The sequence below is a fragment of the Stegostoma tigrinum genome, chromosome 22, assembly GCF_030684315.1.
Source record: "Stegostoma tigrinum isolate sSteTig4 chromosome 22, sSteTig4.hap1, whole genome shotgun sequence".
Lineage (NCBI taxonomy): Eukaryota > Metazoa > Chordata > Chondrichthyes > Orectolobiformes > Stegostomatidae > Stegostoma > Stegostoma tigrinum.
The window spans coordinates 41,990,283-42,011,093 of record NC_081375.1 but is presented as its reverse complement, the minus strand read 5'-3'; the positions used below and the strand labels follow the sequence as shown (position 1 = coordinate 42,011,093).

The following is a 20,811-nucleotide window of genomic DNA, read 5'->3' as shown; positions in this document are numbered from 1 at the left end:
TGGTCCAGAAAGTTCTTTAGAGTGCCATCTGCTGGAATGCCAGAGAAATTGAAGAATGCAGAATGAGCAAGTAAGCACAGAAAACTGGTGAGGTCCTGAGGAAAATGCTCATTTAAAATTCTTGTTCATGATGTAGAAGTTACGAGGTTTGTTGCTAATGCAGTGATGAGAAAGGTTGGATATAGGCTTAATGGAACTGACTTCTACTCTTCAACCTGAAGAAACCAAGGACTTGTGAAGTGGAAAATCAGGCAATGCGAAGATAGCATCTTGGTAATCCAGCAAAACCAGAGAGATGCTGGTAAAATGTAGAGATATTAGTTGAGAAGTCACTGATTTTAACCCGTGATTGAAATACATTTGAAATAAACGATTAGTAACTCCATTTAAATAGCAGATAGTTGGAAAGCCATACCAATAGGTTCAGCATTTGACATCTGATAGCATTGTCATTAAATCTACAGACAGAAATTGGAGCAGTTAACATGGTGAGTATAGAATGTATAAGGTATATAAAATGAATTGGTTCCAGGTTTTTAAATTTTAGCAATGACTTGAAACAACTGCGGGATAATTGCTTCCCAACACAGCCTTGAAATTTATTTTCACAGCGTTTACCCCTTTTTAGCACTTGCAGTTAGCATATTACAATTGGGAAATTTTGTATGCTGTTGCTTTTGTATCAAATATTTGTGTTTTGACATGGACAGTGAATTCTACAATAAGTTCTATTTCACTAAATTCAGTATGTTTGTCAGTGTCAGAACAAAAAGAAATTGTCAAAATCTCTCATACACCCGTTAGTTATCCAAACTGTTTTCTGAGGATCCCAAGACTTTGTACAATTCAGCGTGTAACTTCGAAGTTTGGTACATTGTTATTTTAAACCTCTTTTTCAACCTTGTCTGCACTTCTCCGTGGCTTTAGTAATGTGTGGCTGGAAAAGAATGGAACTCTTGCTGCTGCAGTATCCAAGATTAGAAATGTGCTGGATGTGACTTGAAGAGCAGCTGCCCTGACATTATATATAATCTGCAGCTTAAGCTATTTAGTTGCTAAAACTGCCTGTCCCCTGACTCCATTGGGTGTGTTGAAAAGTGTCTTAAGCCTCACTATCATTACGATTGATTACTGATCAACACAAGGCCCTGTGACCTCCCTCCAGAGCATCTGACTCCACAATAAGAGCCTCCTTTTGTAATCTTTGCTATTCCTTTCTACACAAGGAGTTTCCTGAATAGAGTATTACTATCAAAAATAGAAATTGCTGGAAAAGTTCAACTGGTCTGGCAGCATCCATAGAGAGAAATCAGACTTAATGTTTCGAGTTTGAGATGGGTGACAGTACCTGCAGTTCTTTCAGGTTTTATTTAGAATATTACTGTACCCCTCTACTTTTCTTTTTCCTCTTGTTTAGACATAATTTGGAAAAACCTTGCATTTGGAGATCTTCCACTGAACCATTAGGAATTTGAAGTGGAAAATGTAGCACTGAGCCAGGACTTCCAGTGTTCTGCTGAGCCACCTCGCAAAGACTATATCATTTTGTTGGCTGGGGAAAAACGTATTTCACTTTTATTTGATGTTAGGTTAGATATTTTCATTCTCACTTTAATTAAGCTTCTTCTCCACGTTTGGCTGAAGTTTGGCCACTGATTTAGTTCACCTAATGGATGAGATAGTGAGCAGGTGGATTTAACCATAGGAGATAGTTATTGAGCCTGGCTAAAATAACTTTTCATCAGTTCTGTGTATGAAGAATCTTAAATGTAGAGAGATCCTCTTGTAGCTTCTCATCCTTGTTCATGAAAGCAATCTTTGGTAGAATGCATGTGCTCACTGGTAGGTTTTTGCAGTCTTTATGATAGAGAGTCTGTAGGATGCCAAAAAAAAATTCACTTCATTTTGATTTTGTACATGTCTGTGTGGACAGTCTGTGTTATACTTTCATGTCTACTGCACTGTTAATTACAGAAAACCGTTTGTAAATTTTTCCCCCTCTTTAACTTCTCATTCTTTTGAGTGAGAATGTGATTTTCAGTTACACAGAATCTATATGAGCTGTATCTTAAGTGCAAATTTTGGTGATAAAAGAAGCAAACGTGTTTCATCTGAAATGAACAAAATGGGTACCATCTATACTCTTCATCAAAGTATGATTGCAAAGTGAATTTGGCAACGGCACCATGTAACATAGTAGTCATAGTTGCAATTGAAAATCCATTGGGATTTTCTGCAAACTTAACCTTCCGGCAGTGTAAGAACCAAATAAACAGGAACTGCTGTACGTTGTTGATTTGACAGGTCTGTTTAAGAAAAATCTTAATGGATTATTACGCACACACATTTCAAGCTCAGTGAAATGATATTGTCAGTACGTTGCAGGGTGCCTCTTTGAACTCTTTGTCCAGATTAGCTGCACAGAACTAGAAGCCACCACCTTTTAATTGCAATTTACCTTTTCTATTTGTCTGGGTAGTATTTTTTCACTGTAAATGTTTTAAGTTATTTGCAATATCACTGTTACAGTGGAGTTGTTTTGAAGATTCTTTGTGCATTTGATCATGTAAACTGAAGGATTTGAATAACCCTGTTTTGAACTTTTTCCCCCATTTCCTGCTGAAAATTTCCCATGACTCATCTGAACGTATGACATTTGATATTTTTTGAGTATCTTTTACATTTATTGCCTTTATAGATTGAGATTAAGTATTGCAGAGCTTGATACTGTTTTTTTATACAAACTGGAATCAGGACACAGCTGGATCTTAACAAGCTGATGTTTCATGGTGATCACTTGGAATGAAGAAAATTCCATCGAGAAATTTATAGCCAAGCTGCAGATTTCTTTATCATCTTTATAAGTGCTCCTGCATCCTGATTCAGCAGTTTGACTTGTTTACACATTGCTCAAAGCATTGATTGGGAGCGCTCCACAAGAAAAAGAAGTGATGTGAGAAAGTTCATTTGATGACGTACTTGGATTGGTTTTAAAAAAAATTAAGCAAGCATAAGAAGACCTTGTTAAAAACTGAAAATGGCTCTGCTGCTGTGGTCATAACTTTGTAGTTTCTCAATTGTGCACGACTTCTGATGGTAAAAGTTTCAGATTTGATTGAAGAGGCTGTCATCATTAGTTAAGTGGACTCCATGTCTTTGAAATTCGAATGAGCACATGCCAGTAATGGGTCAACTTTGCAGCTGTTGTTGTCTATGGCATGTAATGTTGAACTTGCAGTTTGGTTTGTGGTTTGCTGTTAATTTTCAGTATCTTCCTAAAAGTGTGGTCTGTGACTAGCATTATATTTTTTTTAGGATGACCTAAGAGTAAGAGTAGAAAAGCATTTCTGTTAGGGGAGCAAACGGTATTTCTGCAACCATAAACATTACTCGAAGGTTATATGTTCCTTCCCTGCTGTTAGGCTCAAGAATGACAGTGACTGCAGAACTTTGGGGATGGTGAGCAGCCAGAGATGGTGTCCATTCTCAGTGCCAGTATCTTGGTAGGAAGGGGGATAAGATCCTGAAAGCAGATTTCAGGCAGTTTGTGCGTGGGGCAAGGGAATATTAAAAAGCAAGACCTCTACAGCAGAAGCATGCAAATGGAAAGATGACTCAACCACAGTTTAAAAAAAGCTAAATATTGCATTGGATCAAAGGAAGTGATTTATAAGAGTTGCCAGAAGAAATGGTAAGTCTGAGTCTTGGGGGCAACTTAAGGTACAGCCAAGAAACTGTTATGGAAAGGAAAGATTTAATATGAATGCAAGCTAATGAAGAACATAAAGGTGGATTGTAAAAGCTTCTATTGTTCTCTCTCAATGTGGAGACAGGAGAATTTATTGTGGAGAACAGGGAAATGACTAAGAAAATCGGAGTTAATTTGTGTATTGTTGTCATAGAAGTTATAGAATATCTCTGAAATGTTGGGTTACCAAGGGGCTTGTGTAACTGAAGAGCCAAAGAAAGTAGCAGGGGTGGTTTTTGAGAAATTGAAGGTTGATAGGTTGATGGCTTGAAGGTTGATAATCTCCTGGACTAGATGAGCTTTCTCCTAGAGTGTTGAAGTAACAATAAAGACAGTGCATGCATTGATGGTTATCTTTTGTAACTCTGTATATATTCTGGAAAGGTTCCTGCTGACTGGCGCGTAGGAAGGGGAAGACTGACGTTTGACAGTCCTGTTCGTATGGTGTCCGTGGTGGGCATAATGTTATAATCTATTCTCAAGGATGTAATAACTGGAAAGTTAGAAATGAATAGCAAAATTTGACAGTCATCATGAATTTCTGAAAGGGAAATTTTGCTTGCTAAACTGGAGTTTTTTTTGAATGAGTGCAGCCAAAGGAGAGCCAATGGATGTGGTTTCTGTTAAATCTCAATGGCACAGTATACTGGAGGTAGAACCCTGCTATTCTGGATTCATCACAAATGTTTAAAAAGTTTGTACACATGTGCTGAATTCCCCAGTTTACCTGTATTGTAGACCCCGTACATTTTTTCTATTGACAGAAAGCATGGACCAGGCTTTTGTGCTTTAATCATTACTATTGATTACAAACAAATACATTCTAGCTATAGGTAAACAATCTTGAATTGTTGGCATAGAATTCCAATGGTTAAAATGCTTAATTCCTTTATAAATCCCCATTTAAATACACATGTGCGTACCCACACAGCAAACAAAAGGGGCATCATTGGTGGAGGGAGCAATTGGAAAGGCAGCTCAATCTTCCCTCTCCACAGGGTTCACTGGAATTTTTTTTCAAATAAACGGTCTTCCTCGAGGCCTGGGGCCATTTTTACTTTGAGAAAGAACAGTTTCCTCTTTTCCAGAGATGTGATGCCTTCTGTCCCATACATTCTCATCTAGAAGCTATTGTTTACCTGATGGGCAATCACATAGTTATTAGTAGGCAGAAAGCCTTTGTAATTGACAATCAGTCACAGTTCCTAAGTGTAATCTGCTACTTGATGCCAGCAGAATCTCCATTTGTACTTAGCGTTTTGCTCTAGCTTGTCTGCAGGTAGACTGGTTTGCTTGCTCTCTCACGTGTGCGTGCTCTCTCAGTGAATACACTGTGGAGCTGGAGGAACACAGGTAAGGCATCCTGATGAAGGGTGTAAACATGAAATGTCAACTTTCTGCCCCTTTGCTGCCTGACCACCTGTATTACCCCAGCTCCACACTGTATTGACTCCAGCATCTGCAGTTCTTGCTATCTCCTCACTAAGTGTCTGGTAACATTTGAAAATTCAGTAACCTTTCTTTGTTTTTAAAACTATCCTCCTCCCCTTTCAGTCCACAATCAAAACCACAAACATTTAAAGATTATCTTTAAATATATTTGGATTTTGAAAAGATTTGTGATACATCCCATACCAGAAGCTAATAAATAAAATGAGTGCCTGGAATTGGGAATACTCTAGTGTGGATTGATATTTGGTTAATTGAGAGCAGGGAATAGGAATAAACAGGTCATTCTTGGGAGTTCAGGCTGTTACTAATGGAGTATTCCAAAGGGTCAGTGCTAGGTCAACAACTGTTGACAATCTACATAAATGATTTGGCAATTGGAGCCTCTTGTAATAGCTCCAGATTTGTCGATGACCCCAGACTGCTTGGGAACATGAAATTGTGAAGAGGATGCAAGGAGACTTCAAGCCAGATGAAGTGAATGGGCTAGAAGATGACAGGTGGAACTTCAGGTAATAATTGTGAAGTTATTCATTTTAGGCAAAAGAAACAGAAAAGCAGAATATTTCTTAAATGTTGAATGTTGGGAAGTGCGGATATCATTGTCTGTGAGTCATCAGAAGCTAGCATGAATCTGCAGCAAACTATTAGAAAGGCAGACGGTATGTTGGCCTTCATTCTATGGGAATCCGAGGATGAGAGTGAAGATGTTTTACTCCAGTTGTATGTAACCCTGGTCGGACCTCATTGCAGTATTGTGTGCTGTTTTTGTTTCCTTTAAGTAAGGATATGCTTGACATAGAAGGGACTGCCATAGAATGGAGGTTCATCATTTTTAATCCCTGCGATTGCAGCATTGTTTTATGAAGTGTGATTGAGGAAACTGGGATTGTATTTTGTTTTCACGTTGCCAATTTATATTTCTTGACAGCAGTAATTTGAGCACCACTTATTTTGGTCAAGAAAGTTTTTAACCACTTGAGTCATGGCAGAGGAAAATAGTACATCGTAATATGCAGCAGGTCATTTGCTGAATAAAAGTCATGCCATTTACAATATCACGTAAGGACTCCTAGATTTGGAATAAAACATCACTCATTTATTATGGGGTACATCTGAAGAAAGTATACAACCAAGTGAAACACTGATATTATTTGAGCAGGACTGAGCGAGACTGTACCATATTCACAGTTGGTCATGCAATGGCAGAGGTGGAAAATCAATTTGAATTCAGTTGGAAGTTTAAAAAAAGGGATGTGTGGCTGTGGCGATCCTCAGAAGGTGAAGGTTGCAGATCGGCTGTGTTTCACAAAGATGGAACGATCGAAAAAGAATTTTAAGTATCAGACAGCCTGCAGGACAAACAAGGATTGTTGAGACAAAATCAAGACAGCATTTCTGAAATGATATAAAATAAGCTTGAAGAGGGACTGCAGGCTTGGTTGGAGATAGAAATGAGGGAAAAACTAGATGGGGGCCTGGACGAATTTGGACTCTGGGCAAGGGAGAGAAAAAGCAGAGGAAACTGAATGAGTGATCTTTATCTTGGTGAAAAAGTCATCCATAAGCGCAAAAGTAGTCTGTCTTTTTCTTTTGTAATTAGTTCGTGGAATGTAGGCGCCACCGACTAGGACAGTATTTACCCATTCATATTTGGTCTTGAAGGAGAATGAGTCACCTCCTCAAACTGTTGTACATCCTTGGGGTGTAGGTGCACACAGTGTGTTGGGAAGAGAATTTGAGGATTTTGTCCCAGCAAGTGAAGAAATGACTGTAGTTTGTTTGGAAGACAAGTTACATGTGCTGATAGTCACTTTTATAGGTGATAGCAGTTACTGATTTGGAAGGTGAAATTGAAGGAGCCATGAGTTACTCTCGTGAGTCTTGTAGGTGATGTATACTGCTGCCACTTACATCTATGGTGATGGTGGTGGTGGCTGTGGTATCAGTCAAGTGGGCTGCTTTGTCCAGGATGATGTTGAGCTCTTTGCTTGCTGGAGGTGGACTCATCCAGACAAGCGAAGGGTATACCATTGTACTGCTGACTTCTGGCTTGATTGTGAGCAGGCTTTCAGAAGCACAATGATCCAACAGACTGCAGTGATTTGAAGATCTGTCTCTGAAGAGAAATCCTTAACCGGGTTGTCTGAGAGAATTTGTTGGTAAAGAAATCAGCATAACTTTGTTCTTTGATTTCATACACTTGTTCTTATAATTCATAGCACAAACTGGTTACATGGCCAAAGTAATATTAATACCACATGAAAACAAGTGATTGTATGAAATATTACAGAATTAAAGCCAAATGGGCAACTGACAATTTAGTTTAACCCCCAGTTTTGTCATGGAGCTACAATGCTTTCAAAGCTGTATATCTCTAATCTAGCAATCTGATATGCTGGAATTGTTCACTTGGTGACATGGTGAGACCAGGTGTGTCATCGAATTATCTGTGTACTAAGAATTTGTACAAGCTAATGTAACTCCGTTTTAGTATACTTTTCAACTTCAAGGTAACCAGCAACAACCCCTTTAAATTCTCCCTTTGAAATAAGTTAGTAATAGCCAGTTTCTGTGCTAGTAACATTTCTTTCCTTTGGTCAAATCCCATTATGCTGTTTGAAGAACGTCATTAAGATTAATTAAGATCATGGTCTGTCAAGAATTTTGATATTCTTGTTTGTTTTTTAAAACCATAACTTGATACGAATGGTATCAGCTAAATCGTATGTAACATCTGCATTGTTACACCATCATTGCCTCTAATTTAAAATGATCTGAGTTCAAGTTCCAATCCAGAACATGAACACACAGCTGTCACATGTCCTACATTAGTACAGTGACTACACTTCAAAACACACTTCATTAGCTGCATAGCACTTTCAGACAGCTGATTGTGTCTAATGGTGCTTTAAAAATGCAGGACATTTTCTTTGAGCTATAATAATGCTAGTGATGGCTGCAGTTAACAAGAGTACTACTGTTTGCATGGAGCAAATTGAAAAGAGTGTGACCTGTATGCTATATCATTTAAACAAAAACTTTAATTTAATTATTTATTCAGTTGACATACATATAGTAGACTTCCAAGCTGTAGTCTTGGAAATCAGCTTGCAAGACTGTGCCAAAATCTACTCTACACAAATTTTGAAGTAGATTATTTAAGTAGTTATTTTAAATAAATATCTATTGACTGCTATTTTGAGCACAGAAAATGCTTGAAGAAATATTTGCTTACATCCCATAATTGCAGGATTTTCAGGATCTTCCACAGCAAGAATTCCAATTTTAGTTTGTCAGATGAGTAAACTTACTGGTCACCATTTAAATAGACGGTGTGTTACATACAGTCGCTATCCACTTGTGGGATTTAGGGATGCTTATTTGTTTTCTTCACCTTTTGCCACAGAAGTGCACCAGCCTCTCCAAGCCATCCTGGAGTGTTTTCTTCCCACTCAAGTGGTGTGCAGACTCCAGAGAGCTTGTCCAGGGAAGGTTCTCCAGTCCCCACAGAACATGAATCTAGCACTGTGCAACCTAAATTAGCAGTAATACAAGAAGCAAGATACGCTCAGAGTGCACCAGGTGAGTGCCAAGTATATATAAATATGTACGATAACATTATTAACTAAGCCCTGTTAAGGAGGAGATGTTATTTTATGTTGTACAAATTTTTCATTTCGTAATCCAGTCATGAAACTGAATTTTCCTGTTTCCATGGATCAGATTTTAATTCTTCTTTTGGTCCTAATATACATGTGTCTTGATACATTTTTATTAGGCTGAAGGCCTAGTCATTGAAATTGTATAGGGAATGAAAGGAGTGGCAACTAATGAAATAATTGAAAATGGCTAAACTTCCTTTTCTCGCAAAATAACTTAGACAAGTGGTAACATTTGTATTCAATATTTATAATTTTAAAAAATCATACTATTGTCAATGTTATTAACAAATCTCACATGGTCACCTCCATTATCTTAACCAAATGCCCTTCAAATAAAAATAGTAAATGTTTGTACTTGCTTCAAAAGCCAACACTCAACAGGAAAAGGAAGATACCTCCCCTCAACACTTTGAATTCTTACATTATATAAGAAAGTCATTGACCTACATTTAAACCAAATACCAGCACTGAAACCAGATTCCAGTATCTAAAGCATATGTATAACACTTCACTTTCTCCAGCTTTGCACCCCACACTTCCAGAAAATCTAGTTCATCAGTATGCTTAAATTCTATTACGCTTTTGAATCGCAACAACTTTAAATGTTTTAGATGAGACAGATCAATCAAACATTGGGGATACCTTACTATAAGTGAAGGAAACTCTCGCACAGCATGTTATAGCCCCCTGAAAATGAAGGTGGGAATTCAGGGCATTTAGATAATGCAATTTCACAAAATTGAAAATTTTTATAAGTTAAATGTTTCTAGCACTTCCTTTTTGTGGGGTGAGTGCTTTTTGGTATGGTTACAAAGTCAATAAATAGAGAATTAATATTGCATCAACAGAGATCTATTTTGCGAGGAAGTTGTTTATTTCAAGGAACTGCAGAAAAATTGTGGTTCTGGAAGTGTGTAGCAATTATGTAACTGTGTTAGGTGATCAGATCTTGGGTCATTTGGAATAGTTTCTAAGAAAAATAGGCCATTGTTCCACAATTATTGTACAGTTTCATACAGTTACTGAAGTCTGTTGAAATCAAGAAAATGCAAAACTCTTAGTAGAGAAGCGGTTATCTTTAACAACTGTCATGTGGAAATCTATTCCAGCTGACAAATAATTCAGCCACATCTGAATATTAGTTTCAGGCTTGTAAAACGCCAAGTCTCATACATCATATCATTCCAAACATGTTACTTAAGTCAGAAATTAAATGAGAGGGCAGACCTTCAAGGTGAGACTATGAAAATGAGCTTTCATTCTAGAGTTTACAAGCTTTTTTAAACAATTGGACACCGACATTTAAACAGAAGTAAAGCTTAAGGGGAACTTGGCAAATTGGTATGGAAAGGTTTTTTTTCCCCAAGAGGAGAAAATCTATAAGTTGGAGTCACACTCTTAGGATTTGGGGTCAACAGTATACAAAGGAGATGAGAAACTTCTTCACTGAGAGGCTTGTGAATGTTTCAGATTCTCTCCCAAATACTTCTCTTACTGGACGTATGTTAAAGATTGAGACTGAGATTACTAGAATTTTGGTGGGTGCTAAGAGAATTGAGAAAGTTAGGTAAGGGGCAAGAAAGTAGAGTGGTGTAGATCATCAACAGTGATCTTGCTGTACGGTGGACTGGGCTGTATGATCTTCTGTTTTTGCTTTCTTATTTGTTGTAAGAAAACAAGAACATAATGATGAGATACAAGGTAGAACATCAGATACAAAATCGCTTGTTGTTTGGAATCTGGACCTGGTATAGTCCATTTAACTGTGTGTGTGTGTTCCAACACACAGTGAGATCATGGTAGATCTTATAAGGGATAAATTCTTCTCAATCCTAAGTGTAATTCAGATCATCAATTCCAATAATTAAAGTTTGGAGGGCTCCCCTCACATAATATACTCTTCGTGGAACATTCTTTTTCTCTACAAAGCTTTATTTTTTTGTGGCATGAAACTTTCTTTGGTTGGGGTAGTCATTATGTTGTCATCTGATCAGCGCTCCAAAATATTTACTCATTTTCACTGAAGATGCAATTCATTGAACTTACTTCCAAATCAAATGTTAAGGAGTTTATGACTATTGAATTATTTCTTTTTCAAACAACACAGCTCTGAATTTGAACAGTTGGCTTCCATCAATTGAATTTTAACTTCATAAGGGCTTAATTCATTTTTCACTGTTATCATTAGTTACTTTTAGGGACTAGTGCTTAATTGAACCTTGGTGGATCTGTGGCCATTTCTATACTTGTAACATTTCGTCAACATTATTTTCTAATGAATAATTAGTTACTAGTACCTGTTGTGGGTTTTCAGTATGCTTCAATTTTATTATTGATTTAGGGTTGGAGGGAAGAGAATGGGCTTGGATATAAAGCTGCCTTTACTAATGGGTAGAGATGTAGATATTTGTTTTTCTGATGAGGTTGAAACATTTGGTAAACAATATGTAAGCATTGGGAATTGAATAAAGATAGTAAGCCCTCAAGGTGCAAGAGTTTTATTATAAAATTTAAAAGATGTAGTGTTATTGTGAATACCCATAGGCCATTAGGATTTTTTTCTTTTGAATAATGGCTATATCTTGCTTTGTAAGTAATTTGTGAAATTAGTGAAGTTTTCAGTAATCTTAACAAGCCCTATAACTTAATACTGGCACACCATTGTGTCATTCCATAAAACACCACATATATAGAGTTTATCAAGGATGAAAAACTATTTCACATTTAATGAAAAATGCACCTCCTCTCTTGGTACAGAGTGGAAAGCATACAAGGCCATTGTTAGAGGAAGGATAATATATTAATCACCCACGCAGAAAAAGGTGAGCAAGGCTAAGTTAGATCAGTTAGAAAATACTGCAACAAAACTTAACCTGTAGTATATCAACAACCACAGTGTGCAAGTTATGAAAATAGTAGTAACTGAACACTTAATTATTCCAAAAGTGGGGCATATCCTCTGTCACACATGACCAAGATCAGTGGTTTTCAAACTTTTCTACAAGCTAAGTAACCCAAAGAGGAAAGAGTCCAACATTGCAGAACATAGTTTCTGTCAGTATGCAACAACTTAAACAAATTGGAAGTGAGTCAACATTTACAAAAAAGTGCAGAATTCTCAAAGCATTGTAATCATGGTGAATTAATTTAGCAGTTTGTGTGATCCTACCAAGGAGCCAAATTTGAAAACCTATGATCAAGATGTCATTGAAATGTGGAGCGAAAATGAGACCTTAAAATGTAACCAGAGCAAACGTTATGTACTGTATTGAGGAAAGTTAAAGTCAAAACATAAACTTGACTTCTAAACTATAATTTCCTTATTGATGAATGTTCTTTACATATTCCTCTTCTGTGGCTTTTGAGGAGACTTCAGTCCAGCAGTCATCGACTGTATGGCTTCTCTTGCCATGGGGAGGATAATGTGGAGGGCTTGGGTGGTCTTTATCCCACTCTTCCTTCTCATCAGCATCTACTTCTTAAATAAACACTTCTTTGGTGAAAAGGCACATCTGTTCATCTGAATGTCTTGTTAATACTGGGCGGGTTAGTCAGTGCCATGCTAAGCGGTTAATATTTTCATAACTTCTGTTAAACTGGTGTCCAGTTTTGAAGTACTGTGTCTTGAAATGTATATCACAACTGATGATCATCATTTTTCAAGACATTTTAAAGAAAGTTTTATACTCACTCAAATATGCTGCTGCTTTCCTTTGGACAAATTTGGTATCTTCGCAACTAAATGCATCTCCCAGCTTTGACTTGGAAATTATCATTCTTCCTAAGTTTGAGTGATGCATTTGGCTTAAATGGCATTAAAGCCTGATCAAGTATATCGAGAAAATATGTATTTGCTGTCACTGTGAATAATTTCAATTTTTGGAAATACACAATGGGACCAGATGTAATCAAATTCCTTAATTGTGTGGAATTTAAAAACCGAGGCACAGAAGTAGCCCTTGCGCCCTGGCAAGCTTGCCCCATCCCACACAAAATTGCGGCTGAACTTTTACATCAACTGCACACTTCCGTCCATCTCTTCTCCACCTCAGTCGCATTCCCATACCCCTTTGAAATCTGATGATCTCATTCTTAATTATATTCATTGTCTAAACGCATACCTCACTCAGTGATAGGGAATCCGAAAGATTCCACAACTTTTATGTCAAGGTTTGTTCTTCATTCTGAGACAATGAGCTATTGTGTTAGACTCTCAGCTGGGAAACAGCATCTATCCAAGCTCACCCATCAGTTTTCATTCTTAACTGCAAACACGAGCTCATTCAGTCAATTCCTCCTATGATAGCCTCTCATCTCGGAAATCAATCTAGTGAACCTTCATTGAACTTTCTCTAAAGCAAGGATAGGGAGATCAGCACTGTTTGTGGTACTGATGATATGGTCTCACCCAAAATCCTATATAATTTTAGTAACTCCATTGCAAGAAAAATCATTATGCTATTACCCTTCAAATTATTTTCTGTACCTGCGTGTTCATTTTCTGTAATTCATGAACAAGGATCCCCAAATTCCTCTGCATATCAGCTTTTAAATGTTCCTCCTATCTCTATAAGAAATACATCTACTTTTCCATTCTTTCCGTCAAGTGGGTAATTTCACACTTAGTTTATAATACACCATCAACTGTTTATTATCTGATCACATGACTGGTCTGTTTTTGGTGTAACTTCTTTGCATCTTTTGCACATTTGACTTCCACAGAGAAATTTTTATCAGTAAATTTGTTTCCTTTACAAATGCAGAAAATGCTGAAAATATGTGAAAGATTATCATTCAGAAATATCAACTCTCTCCACTGGTGGAGCCTGAACTGCTGAATATTTCCAACATCATCTATTTTTAGTTCAGATTTCCAGCATCCATAACATTTTGCTTTTGTATATACATTGCACTGAGTCCAGTCACAGGAATAATTTCCTCTCATATTCTGTAAGGCCAGATCCAGAGTATTATCTATCTTAGCACGTTTGATTTGTTGTCTTTTAACATTGCCCATTAGCGATAATAGTGTCTCAATCTGAACAGTAACTAAAACTTTCACAGTACAGGATCTTGATAGGTAGTACAGTGTCAGAGTTATAGTGCTTTACAGCATGGAAACAGACTGAATAAAGTTCAGTTTTGAAGTGGTTTGACGATAATTTCAATGGTATTGTAACCATGTAAAACAATCCAGCTTCAATTATGAAATAAAGTTTTAGTCGACTAAATAGCGAGCACAAACTAATTGAAGACCATTTCAAAGTGATTCTTATAAGAAGGCCAGCACAAGTCTATTTAATTAGATTTTACAGCAGTTTTAGCCATATTATCTACTATTTCATCAGGATTTGATACCTGGAAAGATCATTTTCAAATAATTTCCCTTTCTTGAAGTTTTTGATTTCGTTATTATAGTAAAGGGGGAAGTGGTATTTTATTCATAGATATATTTTCATGCCATATTTACAGCATTTGAAGCAGACGTCCACAGAGGGGTTAATTGCTTTCCAATCTTTTTCTTATTCTCAGGATCACCTCTGTCCGCTCAGCCAGTTTTAATCACCGTCCAACGGCAAATTTCACAATCCATGAAACCTGTCACGTATACTGTGGCCACCCCTGTTACATCAACGTCCCAGCAGTCTATGTTGCAAACTGTTCATGTGGTTCATCAGATACCAGCTGTGTCTGTTACTGTGACCAGTCTGGCCACAAACAGCTACACTGTATCAAACCAAGCAGTAGTTACACAGGCAATGGTCAGCCAGGCTAAAATGGAGCGGCCAGAAAATGGAGAACATAAAGAAGTGAAAGGTAACTGGAGTTGGAATTTTCAAACCCTGAACATTGATATAACGTACCAAATGGTTGCTGTGTATTCAGGCATATTAATTATCAAATATGATGTCTAATCCTGTTGTTCTGGTGAAACTTTTCATTGACTGATAAAACCTACCTACAGAAGAACGGAGAGTTGTCGGCAATTTGGGACAGAATATGGAGGAAGGATAAAACCAGCATTGAATAAAAACATCAAAGCTTATTTAGTTGAAAATTTGAAGGCTGTGCAAAAGTTAAAAACTTAATGTGTGACCTAACACTTCACACACATCAATCTGCCTAGTGAAAATATTGAAGTGTTGTAAAGCTGTTATTCACATTTGCATTTTGAATTCTCCCTGCCCCCTTCCAAGTCATGAAAATAATAGAACTTGTTTAGATTAGTGCACACATTGCCAGTGTGGTTTGCATTTCTGCACCAAAATACAAAAAGCGCAATTTTCTTGCATGTTTATATGGAGATCTTTTTCACAGAGGGAAGAAGACAAAAAGCAAAACACATCAAAGATACCACAATTATTTCTAATGCTACATTATGTAACTGTATCCAAATGTCTCTTCCAATCAGTTATACAGTAAGTTCAGTTTTAGTTACGTGATCCAGTTGATATGTGACACTTCGCTTCTTTGTTTTGCAGTGAAAGTGGAGCCTATTCCTGCAATTGCACCAGCTTCGATAGGCACTGCCGGTCGATTCATTCAAACTTCACAGGGTACGCCCATACAGACAGTTACGATACTACAACAGGCTCCATTGGGCCAGCACCAGTTACCCCTTAAACCAGTTGCACAGAATGGAACACACGTGGTGCCCATCTCTTCAGCAACACAAGGACAAGCTAACACCGGTAAAACTACACTATTGTATTTTCTTTTGTTGCATTTGACTCCACATCACATTTCTCTATACATTAAATGTATATTCCTACTGACAGTTGAGGTTTAACAACATATCAAACATCTGGCTGCTAGGTCCTTTGGCACATTACGTGTGGTAACTTGAAGAACATAAGAACAAGACAAGGCATTTAAATTCTTAAGCCTGCTTTTGCTATTCTGTTACATTATGGCTGATCTGCAACTAACTCCATATGCTCAATTTTATTACAAACCACATACAAGTTATGTCAATTTAATTTAAAATTCACAGTTGATCAAGTATCAAGAGAGTTCCAATCATCATCTACCCTTTCCTGTGTAGAGGTATATCCTGGTTCATTCCTGAAAGATCTAGCTCTGATTTTTAGAGTCTACCTGGATGTCCTCAAGCAGCAAATGTTTTCTCTCTGCTGACCGTCTCTGTTATTGTTAATATCTTTTTGAAGCATAGTCAGTTATAACATAGAAACACGGAGCAGCCAATATGCATAGGACTGTCCATTTACCATATTGAGATAATTTACCAGCTAATATCATACTGTTTGAGAGCGAAGTGGCCCCCAGATGCAATACTTTTATAAATGCTGCCGTATTCTCTTTTACACCCACCTGAGAGAAAAGATGAAGGCTTTGTTTACCATCTCATCTGAAAGCTGGCATTGATGCAAAATTCCCTCAGTGCAGCAGTAAAAGTGTTGGCTTTTAAAGTTTCTGGACTGGAGCTTCTGATTTAGAAGTGAGTGCTGTTATTGACCCATGTTAGAAACCAATTCTACATCCTATTGCCCAGGAAAATTGAATACATACTTAAAAATTATCAGTAGAAATTCTGTGCAATGGCTGATACTGAATTATTTATTGAATTTTTAAAGCTTTGTGCTATGAATCGTCATCTAAAACTTACATTAGCACATCAGAGGCTAAGAATTCTGCAGCAAATAACACACTACCTGACTCCCCAAAGCCTGCCAGGCAACTCCAAGGCACAAGTGTGATAAGTGAGGTGTGAAGGAACAAATTGTTCACTTGCCTGGATAGTTACAGCACCCAAAAATACTCCAGTTTGATCAAAGGCAAAGTGGACTGCTTGATTTTTTTTTTTAACAAGTCTCATTTGTATCCCGGCTGGCCAGCATTTGATGCCCATCCTTTGATGCCTTTGAAGGTGCTGGTGGTGGCACCCCTTTCACCATATTCGACATTCATTTCTTTCTTAGCAGCGTAAATCGTTTATAAAGTGCACTGCACTAACTTCCAAACCTGCCAACCTCTACCCCTTGGCAGCACGTGGATAACAGATACATAGGAACATCATTGCCTGAAGCTTCTCCAGAGCACATTTGGTCTCCATTATATGTTATTTAATTCTCAGACATTATGCAACAGATCTAAATGATTTATCATCAGTTAAATACACAGCCAGATAGCATTAAATTTCAATTTCCTTTGAAGGAAAATATTTGATTATGATAAAGTTATACAGTATTTACACAGGACATGATTCAATGTAGCATCATAACATAATCGAGTGTAAAGATTTGCTGGGCAAAAGCCATGCATGTGTCAAATGGAGAAGGTTTAAGCACTTCTTTAAAAGTTTTATTTTCAGGATGTAGACTTGCTGTTTAGGCCAGAACCTATTGCCATTCTTGACTGCCCTTGGGAAGGTGGTAGTGAGCTGCCTCCTTGAATCCAGAGCATGTGATGTGGGTCCACCCACAGTTCTGTTAAGAAGGGAATTCCAGGATTTTGATTTTGCTATAATAAAGGTATAGCAATATAGTTCCAAAGGAGAATGCTTATGTGGCTTGCAGTGGAAATTACAGGTACTGGTGATCTCCTATATCTGGTGCCCTTGTTCTTATAGGTAGTAGAGGTTACATGTTTGGAAAATGTCTTCGTAGGAACCTTGATGAGTTGCTGCAGTGCATCTAGTATGTGGAATACACTTCTGCTTGGACAGTGCTTCAGTGGAGTTGCAAATGAAATTGCATATTATGCAATTATCAATTAAGATCTTCTGCTTTTATGATTGAGGAAAGGTCATTTAGTGGTAGCACGTGGGTAGCGGATACATAGGAACATCATTGCCTGCACTTCTCCTCCACAATCGTCTACATCCACAAGTAGTGGGCCAAGAGACAGACCAACAGCATTCAAATCACTTCAAGCATTTACTTTGACAGTTTCCTGTTGCTTCAGGCTGGAAAACTCACTACATAGAGGTACTCCACGCTCATCATAAAATGCTTGTCATCAGCCCTAATCAACATGCTATGTATTCATTACAGTGGGGCGGCACAGTGGCTCAGTGGTTAGTACTGCTGCCTCTCAGCTCCAGGGACCCGGGTTCGATTCCACCCTTGGGCCACTGTCTGCGTGGAGTTTGCACATTCTCCCCATGTCTGTGTGGATTTCCTCCGGGTGCTCCAGTTTCCTCCTACAGTCCAAAGATGTGCAGACCCGGTGGATTGGACATGCTGAATTGCCCATGGTGTTCAGGGTTGTGTAGATTAGGTGGGTTATAGAGGGATGGGTCTGGTTGGGATGGTCTGAGAGTCTGTGTGGACTTATTGGGCCAAAGGGTCTGTTTTCACACTGTAGGGATTCTGTTATCTATGTTCATGCATAGTTACCAAAATATTCTGGTAGCTTTTGATAGTTAAAAGATTTTTATATCCTCAACTGAAATGTTAGGTGTTGATGATAGTAACGTTCTGTTTGTGACTTGTCTTTATAAATGTAGTGCACACATCGCAGTCCGGAAATCTGGGGTAGTCTCTGTCACCACCCAACAGAAAAGGATTTGTACTGTAAAAACATTTTTTAAGTTAAAACCAAAATGCTGAATCTGCAAAAGAGGTTAGCGTCTAAAAGAGACGCAATTGATCAATAATTCCGGTGTAACTAATTCTTCATTAGAATCTGATGTTAACTAAACGTTATCTTTTTTAGATTTTTAATATGTGGTTTAATCTTACTTTCCTGATATCTTGATAAATATAATGCAAATTTATTTAATTCAACGTGGACATCAGGTTAAATTGGAACTTTTCAATAGAAGTATTAAAACAGTCCCATTTAAAATTTGTTGGACACTTACAGTTACAAACTTTGTAGGAACTAACTTGAAATAGTCCTCTAAACATTGTTTTGTTTGCTGCAGCAGCTGCAAGTCCATTACACATGTTGGCAACCCATGCCTCTGCATCAGCATCCCTTCCCACAAAACGCCAAAATGGAGACCAAGGAGAGCAGCCAGAGATAAAACGTATCAAAACAGAAGATGGAGAGAGCATACTTGTAGCTGTCAAAGTGGAAGCCCCAGCCGTGGCTGCAAGTGTGCACAACAGCCAAAACTAAAGACTGGGAAATGGGAAGTGATGCTTACTTTTTATCAAATGCAAGGTGCCAAATGGACAAGTCGAACTTAACATCTAGAACTTCAGAATGTGTTGACTCACTATGGGTTTAGGGGACCTGTATGAGTGACTGTAAACTGTAGCACTGAGAAACAGGAAGCCTTAAAATACAGGAATAATTTAAAGAAACTGAACAAATTTAAAAACGTGACTCCCCCTCATAAGAGGCTGTTCCTCCTGCTCAACTACCTCAGTGCTCACTGGGAAAGGGAGAGACGGGAAGAGCCACAGCTAGCCATGCACATCTGACGTTCTCCAGAGATACTTACAGACTTGAGTAGACCAGTGTGACGGCAGCATGGCAAGTGCTTACTGTACACCTGTTACAAAAGATTGTATATTGCATAAAGGGAACAAAGGTGTGGACCCATTTCCTACATCTGGCAGCTAGCCTTTAATGACCTACCTAATGCAGTTGTTAGTAAATATACAGTATTTTGTTCATATGTGGAATTAGGATATTTTGGGTGTATTTCATTTCTGTGGATGAAAATGGAGTTACTATCATTTCAGATCACTCCATTTTATATTTCAGAAGCTTTGGAATCACAACTGTTTTCGTACGTAAATTTAATTTTATGTTCAGTGAAAATGAATGTAGTTATGTTTTTTTTAAATAACCAATGGAGTGGTTAAAAGTTTACTTCAGTCTGTTTAAATCCAGATAAATCTACTTTACACCTGCAGATTTTCATATTTTAACAGATTACTGATGAATTTAATCAATTTTTATTAATGTGTAGTGATCAAATGCTTCGAGTTTGCATGTTTCGGGCAAGAAGCCAATGTAACTGAGCCGTTATCTGACCTAAATGAACAGCTATTAATTTGACCGGCGCTGCACTTAACTACTGCTTATTTGCTTTCTTTGCTTATTTGTTACTTTGTGTTGAAGTTGGCTATCCCTGGCTTGGTTTTGCAGGCTATATTTCAAATGCAAAGAAGAAAAACACATTGCTACAAATTGTTTATTTAAGAGGCAGAGAAAAAGAGTGCATATCTGTTCTGGGCTATTGGGACCTGGTAATAACTGTTGCAACCAATCAAACTGCAGAATAAAAACATGTTTAATTATGATGGCAATGTAGTCAGGATTACAAGTATTCAAAATGTGAAAGGGTGTAAAATATGTTTCATGGCTGAACACCTTCTACAAAATCCATTTTCTTCCATATCCAACAGTTAGTCTATTTTGTTTGCAGTGTAATGAGCTATATTGATCAGTGAGATCTTCTGTTCAGTTTAGGTGTGCTGAATTAGGTGATCTCAGTTGGGCACTCTAGTGGATTTCACCAACCAATTTCTCCGCTCATTTGCTCTCCGATGGATCCAATGAACAGGATAAAGTTCATCTGAGATATCATAGGTCAAATGTTCACTTAGGAAAAAAAAATCCTTTTTTTTCCCCCCTCTGACATCAATAAAGTAGCATGATAATTTTCTATCACACTCTTCCTGAGCTTATATTTGTATACTGCCTTTAGCACGATAAAACAAACTAAGGTGCTTCACAGCAATACTGTAAAAGCATGATGAGCTTTCTCAGGTGATGTTAGCTTTTGGCCATCTGCCCTTAATCAAACCGGTACGTTTTGAGGAGGGCCTTAAAGGAGGAAAGTGACACCAAGAGTTTGGAGAATGAAATCTAATTGAAGTGCCTAGGCCACTGAAGCTGTAATGGTGCTGTGATGTAAAATTGGATGCCCAAGAAGTCTGAAATGGAAGAGTGTAGATTTTTCTGTTAAAGGGGTGAGGTCATAGAGCAATTTGACACAAGAACCAGTGCAGATGGGTGAATTGGACT

General features: G+C 37.7%; 1 protein-coding gene across 3 annotated transcripts in view; it reads left to right on the top strand.

Annotated features, from left to right (window-relative positions):
- foxk2b (forkhead box K2b) overlaps positions 1-20,084 on the top strand; it is a 98,693-nt gene extending 78,609 nt beyond the window's left edge. Inside the window, exons 6-9 of one of the 3 annotated variants that reach the window (XM_048555136.2) lie at positions 8,607-8,782; positions 14,395-14,679; positions 15,345-15,554; positions 18,755-20,084. In XM_048555136.2, coding sequence (XP_048411093.1) covers positions 8,607-8,782; positions 14,395-14,679; positions 15,345-15,554; positions 18,755-18,948 — 865 coding nt within the window. In that variant the 3' untranslated portion in view covers positions 18,949-20,084. Of the gene's footprint in view, positions 1-8,606; positions 8,783-14,394; positions 14,680-15,344; positions 15,555-18,751 lie in introns of all 3 variants that reach the window. The other 2 variants (XM_048555135.2, XM_048555137.2) reach the window with 2 other exon arrangements.
- The last annotated feature ends 727 nt before the right edge of the window (positions 20,085-20,811 follow it).